Source organism: Anser brachyrhynchus (assembly GCF_964034855.1).
Source record: "Anser brachyrhynchus genome assembly, chromosome: 7".
NCBI classification, from domain to species: Eukaryota; Metazoa; Chordata; class Aves; order Anseriformes; family Anatidae; genus Anser; species Anser brachyrhynchus.
Window position 1 is genome coordinate 8,483,732 of NC_137701.1, and position 18,705 is coordinate 8,502,436.

The following is an 18,705-nucleotide window of genomic DNA, read 5'->3' on the forward strand; positions in this document are numbered from 1 at the left end:
CTGCTTGTAGGTGGCCTCGGGCAATCATCAGCTGCGCCCTTTAAAGACCAAACCCACGTCCACCCCTGTGCGGGCCATGGAGCTGCCATCAAACAGCACAAGGGAGTAAAGTGGAGTCAGTAAGGTCTGCTGTACTCTGCACTTGGGTCATGCTTGGTGCTAAGAAAGTGGCTGAAGGGGGTCAGGTCCCCAGCTGCTGCACATTAGCATAGCATCAGCAAAGGACAACAAAACATATTTATCCCTATACAGTGTGCTGACAGGCCAAACCTATTTAACCTAGGACAGATTTTCCAGCTGGATGGGTACATTTTGCATGCCAAACTCCAGGAAGCAGTAACAAGTGACTCAAATTAACCAGGTTCAGGAAAGCTTATTAAAACAAAGCCTTTAAACAACAGCTACACAGGTAACAGGCTAAACACTGACAGAACTCAGTGGAATACATTTCTTTTCCTATGCTGCTGCTGGCAGCCACCTGTAATATTCATATACAGTTTTAAAGAAAGATTGCAAAGTAAGTTTTCAAAGCTAAACAGCAGCAACCACACCAGCAAGCAGTCTTAGCTTACTTAAATTGGAGTTTTCCATTAAATGATCAATGGACTTTTGCACGACAGCAAGTAAGCACAAAAACCAGTGGATTATTTATTCGTCTGTCACTGGAAAAAATGCACAAAAAAGCTATACGTAAGAGCCTTTGCCTATAAAGCAGACAGGTGTAAATTCTGGACGAAGCTTTGGCTTGTCAGTTCCAGCTGTACCACTTGCAATCTGACATTAAAAAAGCATATATAAAGACTCCACAGCCCCTCACATTCACTTCTTATGGAGCAGCCCAGCTCCTAAACTACCTACTCAGAAATAAAACACTTAAAAGCGCATTGCAGGGCAATGGTCTCAGTATTTCATCTTTTGTTTTCCAAAGGCATCTTCCTGCAACTATTTGTCAGCACAAAAGAAAAAAAATATTAAATTAAATAGGCAAAGTTACATTCAATATAAATCTTTCTCCCAGAAAATGGGATACAGAAAATAGCAAAACTTTCTAGCCAACAAAATACTGTACATTTTCCCCCAGCTCCCAACTGCAGCCCCACATTTTCAAGAGACACCAGCAAACCCTGCATTCTGTGTTTTAAACTGAAACAACGCAATGAGATGACTAGAAATATCAGAGAACTTAGCGTGCCCTCCAAGGGATGGATGTATGTTCAGTTAGTTAGGTAAACAACGATGAGTTTCGAAGGAGGAGAAAGCAGCTTTGAACTGCTCTTCCTAGTGCAGAAGGATTCAGGCAAGGAGCTGCCAAGCTCAGGTTTAGAGTTCAAATGCCGGGAACTTGGCCTTGGTTGGCACCAGCAGGTCAGCAAGAAAGTAAATGGTTCCAGCCATTCCTGAGAACAAGAAAAACAGGCAATGTGCTTCAGGAGATTCTGTATGAGCACCAATGCTATTGGTTATCTAGGGTGTGAATGAGTCAGGAAGACAGAAGACAGGAAAACGTTTTCAGAAGGACCTAAGATAATTTCCAAAGTCTGAGCCTAGGTTTCCCAAGCAGCTTAGGTACTTCTGCAGGGAGAGCATTTTGAAGTTAATCAAATGTTGAAAAACACCTGGGAAAACACAATGGGTCTCCCCCCTTCCAACCCCCTCCCTTCTGGCTTTACCTGGCTTAAGAATCTGAACGTCTGCACCCTGCGTCTTGGACCCCGTGATACTGTTGCCTCAGATCCTCACAGATGCATCTGCCCTTGTTTGTTGGCCTGCAGCAGGACTAGGGAGACTTAGGTTACCTGAGGAGCCAGTTCTTTCAGCAACACCTGCTGATGGCAGACTTTTGGGGAGCCTTTAGCAGCAGTGACAAAGTTCTACGGGAGCCAAAAAAGCCTACAAAAGCGGCCCCACTTGTTCTTCACTCATGTTTGAAATAGAACTGGAAAGCCCATGGAGGATTTTAATCCTTAAAAAGGCACAGAGGAGAGACTGCCTGAGAAGCCAGGGTACGAGTTACCATATGGCAGACTTTGGCCCACACCCATTAATGAATTCCCCTCAAGATCTGTATGCAGAATCTGTGCAGGAGGCCCAAGAGGACAAGATGCTCCCTCCAGCTGGAGCTACTGGCCTGTCTTACAAGAATCTGCTTCTGGGAAAGGGTAAAATCAGTGAACACAATTTCCCTCCCATTCTTTATGCTGAGTTTTGCAAAGACCTCAGTGGAGCATGTATTCATTTTTTTTCAGTGCTGGACTGGCTCAGGCCCAGGAGCAAAACACAAGCTTAGAAATGGAGGTTACCTTCAAAGAGCGAGAACGGCGTATCTGGAGTCCGACACCCGTGTTGACCATAGCTTAAACACCACTCGGCAAACTGGGAAAAGAGGAACAAAAAGCATCTAAATCTTCTTGGAGATGTCTTAAAACAAATACCACCCTCATCTTCACATTATCCGTTTGCAGGACAAGGCTTCTGCAGGATATTCCTTCTGTGCAGGCTGTCAGGCAATGACTGCGCTGCTCAAGGACTATGCTGGTGGAGCTGGTCAGAGCTAGCTGCACTTCTGCCATGCTAGAAATGAGGCTTCAAAGGAAAGGGCCGTGATGTAAAATATGCAAAAGTGAATAATCCTCTCTCCCTTCCTCACGCAGGCTCTCACCTTGCAGGCCCTGTACAAGTATTTCATGTTCTGAGTGAGGTTGTACAGTGCTAGGAAACCGTAGGCATTGCCGGCCGTCCCGTGACAGAGCCCGTAGCCTTTCTTCAGTAACCCGTACTGCCAGATCACTTCTGCACACTGCAGGGCATCATTTAGGTACTGCTGTTCCCCAAACACCTGTAGAGACAAGAAATATTCCTCCATGCTGAGCCGATTTCCTCCACACAGAGAGAGCATCCCTGTGTGAGTCGGGAGGCCTGGGTTAATTAGCTCCTCTCCTGCTTAACGGTACGACTCTGCTGCCTGTTTTGGAGGATGTTTCGATGTGATGAATGGGGCTGTGTGACCGTTACTTACCATACTACTAGCTATCACCATCAGCCACCTGCAATGGGACACCCTGCAAGGCTGATGGGTTATTTTCAGGAATAAATTAAAAAACATAATTTAATAATTTAAAAAACAATATAATTATAAAAATCATTAAGAAAATGAAGTCTTTAAAACATGATCTGCTTCAGTCAGTGGGCTCTGCGGGATGATGATGTTATTTCTTTGTCAGAAGCCATCCTGCCTTCAGGCAGGGGGGGGTCTCATATGTTTTCTGCATGATGAAATTCCACATTTAGGGGCCCCCAAAGGATCTTTACAAGATTTCCGGTACCTTGTATGCCTGGAGAAGCATGTAGATAACACCCGGTGCCCCATGGCACCAATGGACGAGTAGGTCTCTGGTATCATCGATGCAGGGAGGGTAATTGCCCGATGGGAACTTGAGCTGGCAGACGTAATCCACGCTGGGTTTGACTGCGTTGTGCAGCTTTACTTGGCTCACTCCCAGGCCAGGCTAAAAGAGAGAAAGTGTTAAATCCGGGAGACTGTTCTGTCCCTCCCTAAAAGGTCCAAAATCCACCTGAAAGGTAGAAACGAAGCCACCTACGGCTATGTCCCTTCTTGCTCCTTGTAAACGAAGTGTTTTCTTTAGTCCAGGCTTTCACGTGTCCCAAGTACCTGCTTGGCCCCAGGCTGCCCTTCAGCAGGGACTCGTTCCCAGATACCTCATGTATCCCCAAAAACAAAGACTTCCCCAAGAGTGTGATGCAGCCCTCAAAGCAAGAGAAGAAAAGTCTTTTCCTGAAGAAAAGTAAGAATAGTCTCAGGTACCCGGCTTTGGAGTAAAGAGCTAAATTGTATAAAAACAGCATTAAGGGTGAATACCAGGAATGATTCCTAGCACCTAGAGCACATCAGCTCAGAGCTGCTGGGCCAGCCCCTCTGGCAGGCTGTGATGTTGCGTTTTCACAGATGTTTCTAGGTAATTGCAAGGCAGTGACTTCACCACTGACCTCAGATGAGAGCAAGGGAGTGGCTTCAGTGTCGTCTCCAAATGAAAACTGCACAGCTCTGACCTCCTGTGGCAGGCTGCAAGGAGGACTCCAATCTAGGGATCACGCTGTTCCCAGGCTGGTAACTTGGAAATTAAAGTCAGTACTTGTGCTGTAAAAGCACTGGAGATAGGAGTCCAACATCCTCCTCTCTGTGTTCCCCTTGTCTGCTTCCCCCAAGGGTTTTTGTACGTTATGTTCAGCTCGTCTGTGCTCTTTGTGCTTCACACAGCATGGCATTTTATGGGAGACTCAGACTTAAAAAAAATTTAAACAGCCTAAAACTCAGTGCAAATTTGAGCTCACAGCACACTGCTGTCTTCCTTGCCCCCAGTCAACTGTTCTTTACTCCTGGGCAATAATCACCCACCATCCTCTTCTGCAAATCTCCTTCTGCTTCAAAAGCACCAACCACCCCTTACTCTCTGAGTCATATAAGAGAGTTAAATTCACAGGAACTCCACTCCTGTATGTAGGCATTAACTTTGAGGCTCCTACTTCAGACCTGAAATAAAGCTAAAGCCCTTGAAACCTGGTGAATTTTTTCCACCTGCTGTGAGTTAGGTCTAAAAAAAAAAAAAATACCCCAAAAAACCCACACCTATATCTATGAACCTTGCTATGTTAAAATAATTTGCATCGCTCAGTGGGCACTCTTAATGCTTTGAAGATGCAATGTTGTTTATTGCTGTTATTACAGAGCTTAAGCACTGTAAATTTATGCACAAGGTGACCCACGCAGGGGAATTTATCACGCTGATTTCAGAGCTAGGGAAGGGAAGATTCCTAGAACTCCACTGAGTTGCACAAAACTGTAAGAAAGCCAGCATCAAAGCAAAAAGGCACTGCAGCTCCCAGCTGCTTTATGGAAGTAAAAAGTCCCACCACTTTAACGTTTAGATAGAAGGCCTGATTTTGGAAGGCATTTCCCACTTTTCTTCTATGCATATAATCTCTTTCACCATGTTTTTCTTACAGATTATTGTTCTGTAATGATCTGAGATTGCTCTAAGTAACCAACTCAACCAAATAATGCAGAAAGCCCCCAGATACCAACAAAGGGAAATACATTATAAGTAATTAATACAAGGTAGGGATGCTCAGACCCTGCTGACCCACAGGCCTTCACTATGTGAAAGTGCTGGTATAACACAGATCCTACAGATTTCCATGGAGGTGGAAAAAACAATCTCACATACTTGGAGAAAACCATCAAAACTGGTGATACATGATCAAACACAGGAGTAAGCCTCTCAGGCAAGGGGTCTTGCTTAGCCTGACACCACCACGAGCCTATTCAGATGCCCCTCCTTGTAGGAAAGTGAAACAAGTGCTACCAGCCTCTTCCCTCCAGGTGCCTCTTACCTGCATGAGGTAGTAATAAATCCCAGCCAAGCCATGGGCCGCCCCGATGTAGTACTCCTGGTACCACTCGTACATCAGCGGGCTCTTAGTTGTAAAATTCCTCCTTTTGGCCAAGCTCTCTCCAGAGGCCACAACTGCTTCACAGACCTGTGGGTGGGAAGAGATGTGGATGAGGGAAATGCTGCTGTCTTGGAGCCAGCACAGTGGGTATCCTGGTAAAGAACAAAGCTGCTGTTAACTCCCCTCATGCAGTGGGGAGCATGGGTGGAGTGAAAGTGATGTCAATTCAGTCTGGGCATTTATATAGAGTAAGGGGGGAGGAGGGGATGTACTGCTGCTTCTCTTAAAAAGAACAGCAGCAGGGAAGCCTCAAGGTGGTTTCTCACTTGTTGCCAGAATTGTCTGCATCTGGCACTGATTTTTTACCTGCTCAAAGGTGAGCAGGATGGGAAGAGACAGCTAACAAATCACCAGGTGGCTAATTCAGCCTCCACTGTTGAGAAGCCATAGTACCTGCTGAATGTGACTTTGAGGGATCTTTTCCTCTCCAAAGTGCTTGTTCACAAAGAGCAGTGCATAGAGGTAGCCCATGCGGCCATACAGCAGTTCGTCTGGCACTCGAGGGTCAACCTTGTGTAGGTGGAGCAAACTATAAAGAAAAATTCATGAGGGAGATCAGAGGACAGTCAAAGCCATGTACACAAGCAGTGAGACCGGAGCTAAAAAAAACACAAAAGTTTGTCCCCCAGTCCTGCCCACGCCCTGAGATCTGTCAGACAAGTCCCTGTGTCTCAGTGTCCCAGTTATGCAAGGTGAAAAATCTCTCATTCTCCTCTGCTTTTTGTTTGGCTTATTGCTTTAGTCTGTTTAGCTCCCTGCAATGCTGCATGCTAGAAAGTCAAGCTAGTGCTGCACGTATGTGAAAAAAGCTCACCCCTTATTCTCCGAAGTCCTGATAGCAAAGCCCCTTTACTGCTATGCCTGCAGGTGTCCAGAACTACGCTGTCAGTGGAGGGAGAGGTGCTTGTGTGAGCTAAAAATCTAGGTAAGAGGTGGGAAGAAGCACCTGGACACATTGTTTAACATCAAGCTTCTGTAGGACATGGAAGAAACCTTCTATAGGAAGAGTTAAACAACAGTGGACCGCTCAGGAGAGTATGAGTGCTGTGGGCTGCCTGTGGGGCAGCCCCACAATGACAACTGCTGGGCTGGCACCAGGCTTTAGCCCACAGCTGCAGAGTGGGAGCTCTGCTGGAGTCGGAAACTTTCCGAGCCATTTTTCTGTCTATTATCATGTTGTGAAGTTGGTGATATTCCTGTTGTGCTAATGGTGACAGAGCTCTTCAGGATGGTACTCCATAGTCCAATTCACTCTCAGTGCAACTCTTCCTTTTCGCCCCTCTCCACACCACCCTCACGGCTGGATGTCCTTCCGTGTCAGAGCAGCAGGCAGGGCTGTGCCTGGTTCTAGCTTTATTTTCCTGTTCATCTCCAAGAAATGATGGCACTCTGAAAAATGCCATCACTTTTGAAACACCACCATAAGCAGCTTCAAGGCTGTTTCTTCAGCTGATTCCTGCTGTGGCTGCAAGAGGGAAAGGGCTAAAACACGAGAGCACTGTGTGCAGGGCTTCCCCATCACAGCAGTGTGAGGAACAGAAGAGGTGCTTTGGCAGCCCTTGCTGCCAGGCAGAACTAGGTGCTGCGAGGGAAAGAGGCAAGCAAATGTCCCAGGTACCCCCAGAGCACAGAGAGGACGCTGGGCTCTGACTCCTTTTGGCAGGAGAGTCTCCCTTGGCACCGGACTCAAAGCGAGCAGAGATATCAGAGGAGAAAGGAGAGAACAACATCTTGAGGTGGATTGGCCCCGTCTCCTCTTGCATCGATCCCTGGGGAGGTTTCTCACAGACTAAACCCAAGAGACAGCTTTTGCACACATGACTAGGAATAATCAGGGTCCTGGCAAGCCTATCTGGCAGGGATCCTGCTCCTAGCAGTATGGGCTGAAGGGAAAGCCCCTCTGCTTCCCCATGTCCCCTGTCCCCATGTCCAAGGAAAGCAGATGACAAGGAGGGCTTCCAAGGAGGAATGCAGCGCTTCAGCAGACGGGCTGTGCCCAGCGGCACGCTGACAGGAACAGATGCTGTCTGGTGACGATGCTCAGCTCTGAGGATGTCAGGAAAATGTCAGGTGCAGTAGCAGGAATGGGTGGCTGCATAAACAGTAACACCCATGCTAGGGATTTTCAGCAGTGTGCATGTCAAATCTTCTCTTACTGAGAAATCTGGAGCAGCTACTATTCTTGCTCCCTTCACATTACTGCTTCTAGCTGCCTTCCCAGCCAGGGCCATCAGGGGAGAAGCTTACCAGCAGTTTCTGTCCTTTAGATACACGGGGCAGGGCTGCACAGCATGTGTGCAGTGAGACATACCCAGGGTGCTGCTGTACAGACTACAATCTGAATGTGTTTCTCAGGTGTGAGGGGGTAAATCAAGGACCCTGAAAGAAAGAGCCACTGCTCGCAAATCAGCCTGTTATCTCAACTGCCAAAAACCACTAGTTTCTGGTCAGAGGGAAAGTGAGGCAGCTGCAAAGCAAGGCGGGGGGGGGTTGTACGCCACTGGCTCTAAAAGCACACCTCTGACCTGCTGAATTGGTGCGAGACAGCAGGGAAAAGAGCTCCTGGAACACAGCTCAGATTTTCACATGGTCTCGGAAAATGGGCTGCCCTGAAATGCTACTCTCCAGAGCATAAAAGCACATTTCTTGGTCATGAACTCATTTAGGCGAGAGCAAGGAGAGAAGAAAAGTAAGCTCCTGTCTTTCCCACTGCAGGGAGAACCTGACTGATGAATTCTCTCCTCAGTACCCAAAGATGAGGCGCTTTAAAAGGCAGAACAAAATGGAGAGAGGCTCTCCTTCTCCACAGCTGTAACAGAAGTGCACTTTCCAGACACTGCATAACTTAGCAACCCTTCTGTAACTAAACAGCATATTCAAAACCCACTTAAGAGCTTTGATCAAGGGAACTATTTCTCAAAGAGAAATACTCTCTTTTTAAAGGTAGCATGGTCAGGCTAACTGCTCTGGGAATTGGTGGTAGAGCAAGAACAGTTCCTTCAATAATGACACAATTTTCTCTTTCTTCCTCTCAGATGTATGAAGAAACCCATTTCCAAGGCTCTGCCCTCATTATGCCATTAGATGGCAGTGCAGGATTAATCACGAGTTTCCATTCTGCCACAACATTGTAAGCAGAACAGGGATACGTGAGGGGAAGATCTACAGCAAGAAAAATCATGGATTTTCCATAACTTGGGGCTTATGTACTGACCACAACTGGCTGGTAACGGTTGACAGATCGGTTGCCTTGTTAGCAAATATATTAATCATAGTGAGATTCACCACTTTGACACAGTCTTAAGCAAAACCCAAACCACAGAGTATTTTAAGAATAAAAAAGGGAGATCTGTCTTCAGACTGACCATATCTATGTGATGAGGAGCTATTCTTAGTTGAAGGGGTGGGAACTGGGTGTCCAAGTCATACCAGACCCTCAGATAGCCATCCGTGGTGTTTTTAATCCATATCATGCATGATGTGCTCATGGCTGTTTTAAGGACATTCAGCGTCATTCTGAAGTGCTTGGGTTTTGTCTTGTTTGTGTGCTGACCGCTCATAAACAGCATCTCTACGCAGGGCTGTTTCTCAGCCTCTTAAACTTATCTCCCTTAAGCAAGAAAAGCTTGCAACTGCAATCTCCTCCTCTCTTTTTTTTTCCTTCCTTTGCTATTTGCTGATCTGATTGTAGGACTGCTTGTATGTCCTGTTTTTTCTTAAGTATCCAACAAAAATACATTTGAAAACAGTTGAAGAAAGGCAGGAAATAGAAATAAATGAATCATAACCAGCTGCATTCAGCAGTTGAAAAGGATGCTGTCAATCATAGGTCTAAGTCAAAGCCAACTAACAAATAGCAAGTGGAAGCAAGTGACACGCTTCTCCTTTTTATCAAAATGGCTGTAAAGCTAAATTTAAGGGTTCCGAAAAAATCCCAAACCTCCCATTATTTTTATTTATTTATTCTTTAATTTGGGCAATTTTTTCCCTGTGTTACCTGAATTATTTCTAAAGTGGCAATGACAGCTAAGCAATATCCTGGCTCCCCTACCTGCAGCCCCAGCCAGGCAAGCTTCTTCAGGGCAGAATTTTGCGTTGCCTTGCTATGTTAATGGATTCCCTGCCTCTAAGACAGTGCCAAAATCTACTCAGGCTTGGAGAAGAGGGCCTGGAACAAGCCCAGACCAGCTCTACAAGCAAGTGCAGGATGAACGTCAAGTCAAAGACATAACCACGCGTTTTACCGAGTGATGCAGTCTTCTGACTGCTTCTGGTTCTGCAGTTTGTGGTAGACGACAGCAGCCACTGCCAGAGGCCCGGCGTCTCCACACAAGAAAGTGATGGATCGTCTCGTCAGACAGCTCAAGCTCTTCTTCACGTACTCCTGGGCCACGTGGAGGTAGGCTGGGTCTCCGTACACATCATAGAGATGCAAGTACAGCAAGGCAATGCCTGCAAAAGGAACACTAAGATTGTAACCCCCAGAAAAGTATGCATCTTAGTTGCACCTTGGCTGCTTTAACAACCCTAAAAGTCTGGCCCTCAGCCTCATCTCAGGCGTAACCCCCTGCTGCAGTATCCACAGCTTCTTTTCCTGCTTTGTGACCTCTTTGTGCCTCATGCTGCTCCTGAATGGGCTGCAAGTGGAGACAAACAGCAGTGTCTGACCCAGGAAGGCCTGGAGGACAGCAGAGCCCCTGATACACAGGTTACACGCTGTTTTAGTAGTTGGGAGCAAAAGAGGAGACCTAGACAAACCCATCTAAGCCTACAAACTGCACCTGGGACTGTGTTGCAAAACAGTGGAATTAAAAAAAAACAAACCACCAAAACAGCAGAAAACATCAGGCAAGACAGAACTTGTGGCAGAGTGGTGCTGAGGTGTTTCCCTGTCTCAACTGCTCTTTCCCATGCCAGGAGGTGAAGGGCTGGGTCCCTTAGCTTGGATCTGATTAAAGTGACAGATCATCAGCACTGAGAAGCATCCTACCTGGCTCTACTTTTTTTTATTTTTACCCTTCCCACTGGGAAGTATCAGCAGGACTGCTACAACTCTGTGGACACCAGCTGCTGATGAGCAGGTCCCGAGCCCTACTAGAGGGGCTGGTGCATCCTACTAAAGGAAAGAAGCTGCACATTGTTGTCGAGAGTAGCCCTGGTCTGAAAAAGATAAGCTACCTGGAATGCTGGAAACAGCTGCATGGTCTTCCCTGGATGTTTTCAGTGGGGTGGGCAGTTACAGAAACAGCTCTGCTACTAAGAAGTCGCATCAATTGCTGTCCCTGGACTCTGTCTGCCCTGCCTTCATCCAGCTCTTGAAGCTTTTAGTATGTAACTGCATTTGAAAGGTCTGCCACGTTCAAACATCCTTCTGATCTGGAAAACATCCTCAATCATGCACTGGAGAAAGCTACTGGTCTGTATCCCCCTGAGAAAGACTCCTCTCTCTCCTCACCAGCAACCATTTCTGTGAAGCCATGGGTTCTGTGTTTAAGCCTAAATTAATTGAGCCAACCTCCGCAGATTTTGGTGTTGCAAGGCGGGTAGGGTAGGAAGAAACATGCTGCAAAATTACTTTATAAGGTAGCGAGGACAATTTTAAATTTAGATCACTTTCTCATTTTGCATGGGTAATCTCCAAAGCTTCGTGCTACAGACAATTCAATTTCACATGTATATTAAGGGCAAATTTCCATTTCCCACTGAAGTTAATAACCTTGTCCTCTCTCAAAGCAGTTTAGTGTCAGTATTTCCAGGGAGAGAAGCCCAGCTGCATGGTACCATCACTCAGGTTTATAAGGACATAGACATGAAGCCCTTCTTTAAAGAGAACCCTCCTCTTCCAGCCAGCAAATGCAAAGCGACTCTCCTTTATTTATTTAGCACCTAGCACAGCCTCTAGGCTCTTAATAGGCCTGATAGCTGTCTGCGCACAACTTGCACTCTTGAGTTATCTGCTTTAATATACAACTTTTTGCTTTCTAAGTAGCTTCTATTCCCACTGCCATCATACCACCCTAATTATGTACGTAACTACCACACCAAGAAAGCTGCTAGGACCGAATTTCGAGAAAGTAAATGTCTCACCATTGTTTTCCTCTGACTTTGTTGCCTCTCCTCTTTTTAACATTTCTCACCATCCTTCCCTCCCAGCCCAAGCATTCTCCAACAATCGCTCTTTTGGAGAAGACTCCAAAAAACGTTAACCTGTATTAAGGGATGGGAGTAAAACCTTTGCTTGCCCAAATCATTTGTCTTTCCTTCTTCTTTAAAAAAGAAAAGCCGTCAAACTGCATCTAAAGACAATTTTCTCAACTCATGCCTCGAGGAACTCATGCTCCCAGGTCGATCAGCAGGGCATGGGGCAGTGCTGCCTGCAGCTTGCTCTGTTGCTGCCTGTCAACCCAGAAGTAGGGAAAATCAGCAGAGGAGAGCAGGAGCATGCACAAAACCGCGGTGTTTACAGACGCATGTAGAAGGATACAAAACGCAGTCACCTGCATGGGAAACGTTGCGTACTGACCTGCCTGCCAAGATGCAGATGGTCATTTCAGAGGCAGTGCAGTTTGCAGACAAGAGTTCCCCCAATGGCCTTGGCTCAAGTAAGCTGTGCTGCTCTGCAGAAGTTAACCCACACTTCTGCCTCAATCCCTCTCCAATACCTTCCTCACCCCAGCTATGAGGTTTGTAGGGTTTGCAGGCTGACATGGTGGGTTTTTGGTATGCTTTCCATGCCATACAAACATTGCATCCTTGATCAAATGGAACCCTGTAGACAGTGGATCTGCTCCACTGCCATGCACCCTGGAGGTCTGCGTTCAGTGTCACAGCTGGAAATGTCTGTGACCTGTTTTGGTGACCTCTGAGACTCCTGATTGTTCCCAGCAGAACTGCCACACTGCAGCTGTCATCTGCTACTGCCAAAATTTTAGGGGCTTTGTTCTGTTTATCAGTTATTATTGGTCTTCCTCACTATAGTTTCTCCAGACTTCATTTTTTTTCTCCTTGCAGTGTAAGACCTTGCTGCATACCCACATGTGGCAGAGAATGCATCAGACATCACTTGGTGGTGCGGGACAGTGGTGAACATGTGAGCTATTGACAGCACATCCTTTTAGTATGGCTCTGATAACCAAAACTGCCGTCCCTAGGGTGCAGGGAGCCAATGCACTGGAGAGAGAATGACCGAGACACCCGCTAGCTGCAGAGAATCACGAGGCAAAGATCAGTTCTGTGAATCTCACATCAAAGCCTGTTTATTTAACACCTTCATTAGGACGGTAAGCAGCATCTCTCTCCTCTTGCCATCCTATATGAGCAGATGTAGAGGGTTGCTTTGTGTTAAAGACTTCTTTTGGGGAGGCATAGGAGGAGACTTAAATGCATGCACTGGGAAGAGATGTGTTTGCATCAATCAGCTAACGCTGATGGTCCTGATTTTAGAAGCCATTACCTCCAACAGAGCAGACATTGCTGTAGATAGAAGACAAGTTCTTGCTGAAGAGCTAAAGCACTGCAACAGGCTGAAAAAAACCCTCAATCATATGACCGTTCTGTTGGTCAAACAGAAGTAAAGCTGTGTATGGACTTCCCCCCAGGTTCCTTCTGTTGGGTTGCACTACCACTGCCTACAGTTCTGCTGGCGGGAGACAGCAGTGAGACAAAGCTCCCTCCTCGTGCTGGATGAAGATGAGAGGAAGCACTGCTTGGTGTCAGCTCTGCTGCAGTCCCCCTGTTGACAACACCAGCAGGCACACCCATGAGACTGCTCTGAATGCGCCTCCTTTCCTTTGTGAAAGGACCATGCTGGTTCAGCTGCTGGTGCCTGACAGCTGATTCCAGTTCAGGTGCTGGACCACACCAGCAGCTGACCTAGCGTGGTCCTTTCACAGATTTCCCCAGGTTGCCACAGGAGGAGATTTCTGAGTCACTCAGCCAGCCAGCACCCTTAAAGCAGGATGTCAAATTTAGAGGGAAGAAGCAGAAACTGATCTCTGCACATAGCAAGAAAGCCTGATGGTTTTTAGTGTGAAACCTGATGACATTTTAATGAGTCAGGCATGGGGTAAAAGTTACAGAGGGTGTGGAAAAGCTCTACTGCCCAGCTCAAAGGATAATGAGCAACTTTTCTGGTGCAGAGGTGTGGGAAGTTATCTCACACTCACAAATGCATGCCAAAGGCGTGCTGAATGGGAAAATGAGCTGTCTTCTATAGAGGGTCTATAGTCCTGTGTTTGAAACTGCCGGGGGGCTCACAGGTGCATTTTACTGCAGCTTGCCTTCCTAGCATGTTGTGGGATATGGGGTGTCTCTCAGGATCCCTCAGCATCTCCGACAAGAAAACCTGGTAATAACACTTCTGTAAAACTTACTTTTCTCCTTCCAGGAAAAAAAAAAAAACAACAACCCTTTACCTCATCACTGAATCCCAGAAGAGGCTGGGTTAGAAGGGACATACAGAGATCATCTGATCCAACACCTGGAATTAAAGCCAACTTCAAAATTACACCTCATTGCCCAGAGCCTTGTCCAGTCTAATACTGAGCATCTCCAAGAATGGAGATTTCACAAAAACTACCCACCAGGCACCTGGCAGGATGTGGGTGACACAAAGCATTCTCTCTCCTCAAATGCAGCCCCACTGCATCTTACTCTGTAGGGATTATCTGAGCGTTTCTGTTTTTCTGAACAGAGCTGTAAGGGGATGCAAGTTCTCTGGGTTATGAGGTTAAAACTAGGATATTACATTGAAGTGAACGAAAGGCGTTTTTCCAGAACCTTTCTTGAACTGGTACTGTCAGAATTTCTACTCATTCTTAAGTCACTTTTCTTTCATCTAGCGTGTCCTTTGAAGAGTCCTTTCAAAAGGCAGCTCAGCCCTTCTCTTCTCCACTTGCCCAGAGGCCAGCCAAAAGCCGCAGCAGGGGCAAGCCACCTGGACTCACTGGTTTGGTTCAGAGGCCCTCAAGCTCTAAAAGCCATGACTAGTATGCTGCTAGGGAGGGGAATGCTTGCATGGCAAACAAATCCCAAAAGCACTGCCAAAATGTGCAGGCAGGAGAATCTCTCCCTTTTACAACATTTCAGAGGGCAGACCACCCCATCATCTTGGGACATCAACAGCCAACAGGGAGCAGACTCAGGAGCTTCCCAGCTTTGATAGTCAGCAAAGAGGTGACAACGGTGAAGTGTGACTTGTTCCATTTCTTTTCCACCATCTGTCCTTCCAGTCTAGGTAGTCTTTCAAGCACAGCCTCCTGCGCTACAAGAAAGACCAACACATACTGGTAACTCTTAGGCATCCTCATGTTTGAAAACAGGCAAGAGCGTCATACTTCTGCAAGGATTTGAACTGCTTCTGATTCAAAATTAACTTAGGGCAGTTTACCTTTCCTCAGTCAATACTTTGATACTAGTGAAACAGATGAAGACTGCAAGAGCTTTTGCAGCAGTCTAGCTAAACTGATTATAAGACAAAATGGAACACAACAGCTGAGCCTGATCTACAGCCAGGCACGTACCAGGCTTTGCCTACAGGGCCCTGATCGCTATGGGGAACTGAATGAAACCGTAACGAGCAGATTCAAACGTGTTTTGAGGGCATTCAGCTGTACACTGGATAATCTGGATCCGAAGCGCACTGTCACTGCCTCTGAGCTGAAAATGCAAGTCCTACCTTCCCTCTGCTCCAACTTCACGTGCCAAGAAGCTGTGGCTGTATGGGGGAGCAGGGCTCTCAAGTGTGTTGGGAAAGAAACAGGCACCAAAGTAAAATGCCAGCATATGCTGCATATTACGGGGTGTAATGTAGTACGCTCAAGTATGTTACATTTCACGCAGAGTTTATGCTAAGAGAGGCACATTTCAAATCTCTCTTATTAGCAGTCACAAGAGTGCGGGTTGATTTCAGACTGCTGGGCAATGATTTACATGAGAAGATACTCAACAAGCCTCTTCTACTTAAGCAATTAAGGGAAAAAGCTGCTGTCTTGGCCCAATTAATTTGCTCTCTGGAAACCAGCACTGAATAAATTAATATAGCTAGGATTAGAAAAGAAAGGAGGATGACTCGCATACAGTGTAATATCTGCAAACTTCACTTCTTCGGCTGTGACCCATAGGAAATCTGTCCACAGGCTTTTTCTAATCCTATTAGCCAAGGCAAGAAGGTTGTATGCCCAAATAGGAATGATCCCAGGGAGGAAAAGAAAAGAGAAATGCCTCTCAAGAAACCGTTTTCTAAAATAATAAAAATTAATAAAAAAAAGAAAGCAGAAATCCTACCGGAGCTCACAGCCACTGTCACTTTCCAACATGAAGCTCCTTAAGGCCACCCTACTAAAAGGAAAGTGTTTACCTTCTCCCTGCAGACTTTCAGAGTACACCTAACATCAGCTAGCTGTCCTCCTGCTTTACCTCCTGAATTCCTCTGGCCAGAGGTAGACTCTACTGCCAAGCCAAGCAGTGTCATCACACGTGAAGGCCATCATAACATCCAGAGTGCTTTTTCACATGAAGGGAGCTGAGGGAAGGCTGAACCCCTCTCTCCCAGGATGAACTCAGCCAGTACTGAACAGAAATTCACACGCAGCAGCATCAAAGTGCTGCCAGGCAGCAATTGAAAAGAAAAAAAAAAAAAAAGACAACACACAATAGTCTTCTCCCACGCTGGAATTCAACAGTGGCATGGTAGCATTTCTTATGAACTGTGTTGGAGTGCTCTTAGTGCCTGTTTACCTTACCAAAATTTTCAAGCAGCCATTTCTGGTGCTGCTTTCACCAAGCTGCAACATTAGCTTAGCGTCAACACAATGATCACTATTCTTCCAAGCAAACCGTTGACATCAAGTTCCATTGTATCTAAGCACAAACCAGCCACGCCTGGATTATAACATGGAAAATTGCCATTTAGGATTGCAGTGTATTGGGAAAAAAAAAAAAAGCCACGACAGCAAAAAAAAATCCTGCAGCAGTCACAAAAGTAACTGCACCTATCCCAAGATCCCTCCCTAGAGCCTGGCACAGTGCAGAAAAAAGCGCCTTGAAAGCTGACAAAGCGCACAGCAGAAGCCAAAAGCCAAAGAGGACGAGGCAGAGAAATGTGTCCTCCCTGGCTCCAGGGGGTAGGAATAGGGTGGAGAAGGTAGGGCACGCTCCCAAAGTAGGAAGAACACATTGAAAACACACCACAGGAAAAAGACAAGCTCCTGGAAGCTTAGGATAGAAGAGTTTGTGCGAAGAAGGCTTCCATCCATGGTTATATTTGGATTTCCGCTCCCTCTAGCAGCTCCAGGAGCAGAACTAGCCCTGGCTGAGTGGAGGGGCATTACCTGGGGAGAAGGAGTGGCGCAATTTGACAAACAGCATCACAAGATAAAACTCAGCCCAAACCAAAACGATGGACATTAGTTCAGGCTCTAAGCTCTAACTGCCACTCTGCAAGAAGGCCTTACAGGGAAATGGCCTACTAGGCATATATGCGTACTTCACAGAGTAGTAATTGTAAATACCCTCACCTAGTTCCTACATTTGGAACTAGTCTCTTCAAAGGCTCCAATACTTGCTCTCAAGAAGATACGTTTCAATCCTCTGGCTTTATTTGTTGCAGAAGTTTGACACTGTTACTCAAGATCTAGTCTTACTTACCCTGCAATGCTAAGGTGCTCCCTCTGCAGTTTGAGTTCTGCTGCCAAAAAAAGGTGAGTCGCTGAACGATGACCCCTTGGTTTAACAGATTAAACCATCATGCGGGAGAAGTGCCATTCATGATACAGATCTACTGTCATCGAACTACAAAGAAACAGGGGCTAACTTAGCCTAACCTTGAGGACAGCTTCAGCGGGGTCAAGCTCCCTTCAGACCAGATGGCTGATTTTTGTGCCCAGGGGGCCACCCTACCTGTCCAGCCAGTGTAAGCCGTGCAGTCCTGTGGGTCAGCAGACTTGAGGCCCCTCTCCATCTGCTGGAGCAGCTCCCTTATTTTGTTGTTCAGACGCTGCGTGAACTCAGGCGTCAGCTGTGCAGAATCAAGAAACACCAGAGAAAAGCAACATCAGCACACTGGGGGAGGTCTTGGTAAATGGCTGAACACATGTGGAAGAGCCAGGGGGGCACACACCAGGTATCTTCTCTAACTACTGGTAGCATTCACCTCCTAGCAAGCATCTGAGAAGTCTTTGCTGGCAACTGCTACCCCACCAACACCAGGGCCATGCCCTGCCCTGGGGCTGCAGTGCCAGCACCTGTAAGGCCTCAAAGCCATGCTGGAGGAAGATAATTTTTTGTCCTGGCTTTAAACCATAGCCAGGCTGGAGATGGGCAGGTTGGAAGCTATCTTGGAAGTCCTGGGCACCTTCTTCTTTCTGGAAAGCTCTGCTGGGATAGGATTGTCAGGTCTTTAACCTCTCAGAAACAGCTGGGCTACCACACCAGAGAGAGTGAAAAACCTACAGAAGGTTTCTGTTACCTCAGGTTTTGCCAATGTCACAGGAGATGCTCCGATAACTGCCCACCTTGAAGGAGGACACAGTGGTCGAGCTCTCACCTTACCAGGGGCACACGAGGACCACAACACCACACACACACACATCCTCACCCGCTGCCACCCCCTGACAAACAGACCCTCAGTACAAAACACAGTCACCGAGATGACCACAACACCTTTTATTTTGCTTCAAAAAAAGAAAATCCACTTCTTTTTGCTGTTGCTTAAAAAAGCCCACCTTGTGAACCACCGCAGGGCAGCCCCCCCAGCCTGAGGGGCTTCTCCCCGCAGCCACCGCCGGGCGCGGGGCCGCGCTGGCAGGGACTCGGCGGGCGGCCGGGGAAAAGCGACAGTCCCCAGCCGCTCCCCCTCACCCAGCCCGGTCACCGCATCCCCACTCACCCGCCCGGCGGCATCGAAGTAGCCAGTGGCCAGGGATTTATCGTAGTCCGCATAGGGGTTGGGCAGAGCCCGCTGCGCCATCATGGTGCCGGCCGCTCGCTGCCCGCCCCGCCCAAATGGCGGCGGCCGCCGTGAGGCTGCGGGAGGCCGGGCCGAGGAACACCGCCCCACAGCGCCAGCCCCGGCCCTATGGGGCTGCGTGAGGCTTGGGTCGCGGTCTGAGACCCCTTGTGGGGCCGAGGGGGTGGGATCTTAGGGTTTTAGGGGTCCTCTGAGGGTTTGGGAGCCAT

The 18,705-nt window shown here is 47.3% G+C and overlaps 1 protein-coding gene and 1 long non-coding RNA gene across 2 annotated transcripts in view; one reads left to right on the forward strand and one right to left on the reverse strand.

Moving 5' to 3' along the window:
* The window catches only part of LOC308197835, a 58,530-nt gene extending 48,763 nt beyond the window's left edge, over nt 1-9,767 (forward strand). Inside the window, exon 6 of the long non-coding RNA XR_013953349.1 lies at nt 8,565-9,767. This is a non-coding gene — a long non-coding RNA (uncharacterized lncRNA). The remainder of the gene's footprint in view (nt 1-8,564) is intronic.
* LANCL1 (LanC like glutathione S-transferase 1) lies at nt 625-18,576 on the reverse strand. The gene is made up of 9 exons (XM_080599019.1): nt 18,416-18,576; nt 17,428-17,545; nt 9,774-9,981; nt 5,923-6,058; nt 5,410-5,556; nt 3,324-3,506; nt 2,660-2,836; nt 2,301-2,373; nt 625-1,397 (listed from the first exon to the last, which is right to left on the reverse strand). Exons 1-9 carry the CDS (start codon nt 18,497-18,499, stop codon nt 1,321-1,323), a joined length of 1,203 nt encoding a protein of 400 aa, XP_080455145.1. The 5' UTR covers nt 18,500-18,576; the 3' UTR covers nt 625-1,320.
* Nucleotides 18,577-18,705: the final 129 nt, after the last annotated feature.

What these genes read in the sequence shown, in the direction of transcription:
- LANCL1 (XM_080599019.1), bottom strand. Translation starts at nt 18,499, where the DNA reads ATGATGGCGCAGCGGGCTCTGCCCAACCCCTATGCGGACTACGATAAA. An exon ending in GGCTTACACTGGCTGGACAG is followed by an intron (nt 9,982 to 17,427) that starts GTAGGGTGGCCC and finishes TTCCTTTTGCAG; the next exon opens with GCATTGCCTTGCTGTACTTG. An exon ending in TCAGAAGACTGCATCACTCG is followed by an intron (nt 6,059 to 9,773) that starts GTAAAACGCGTG and finishes TTTTCTTTATAG; the next exon opens with TTTGCTCCACCTACACAAGG.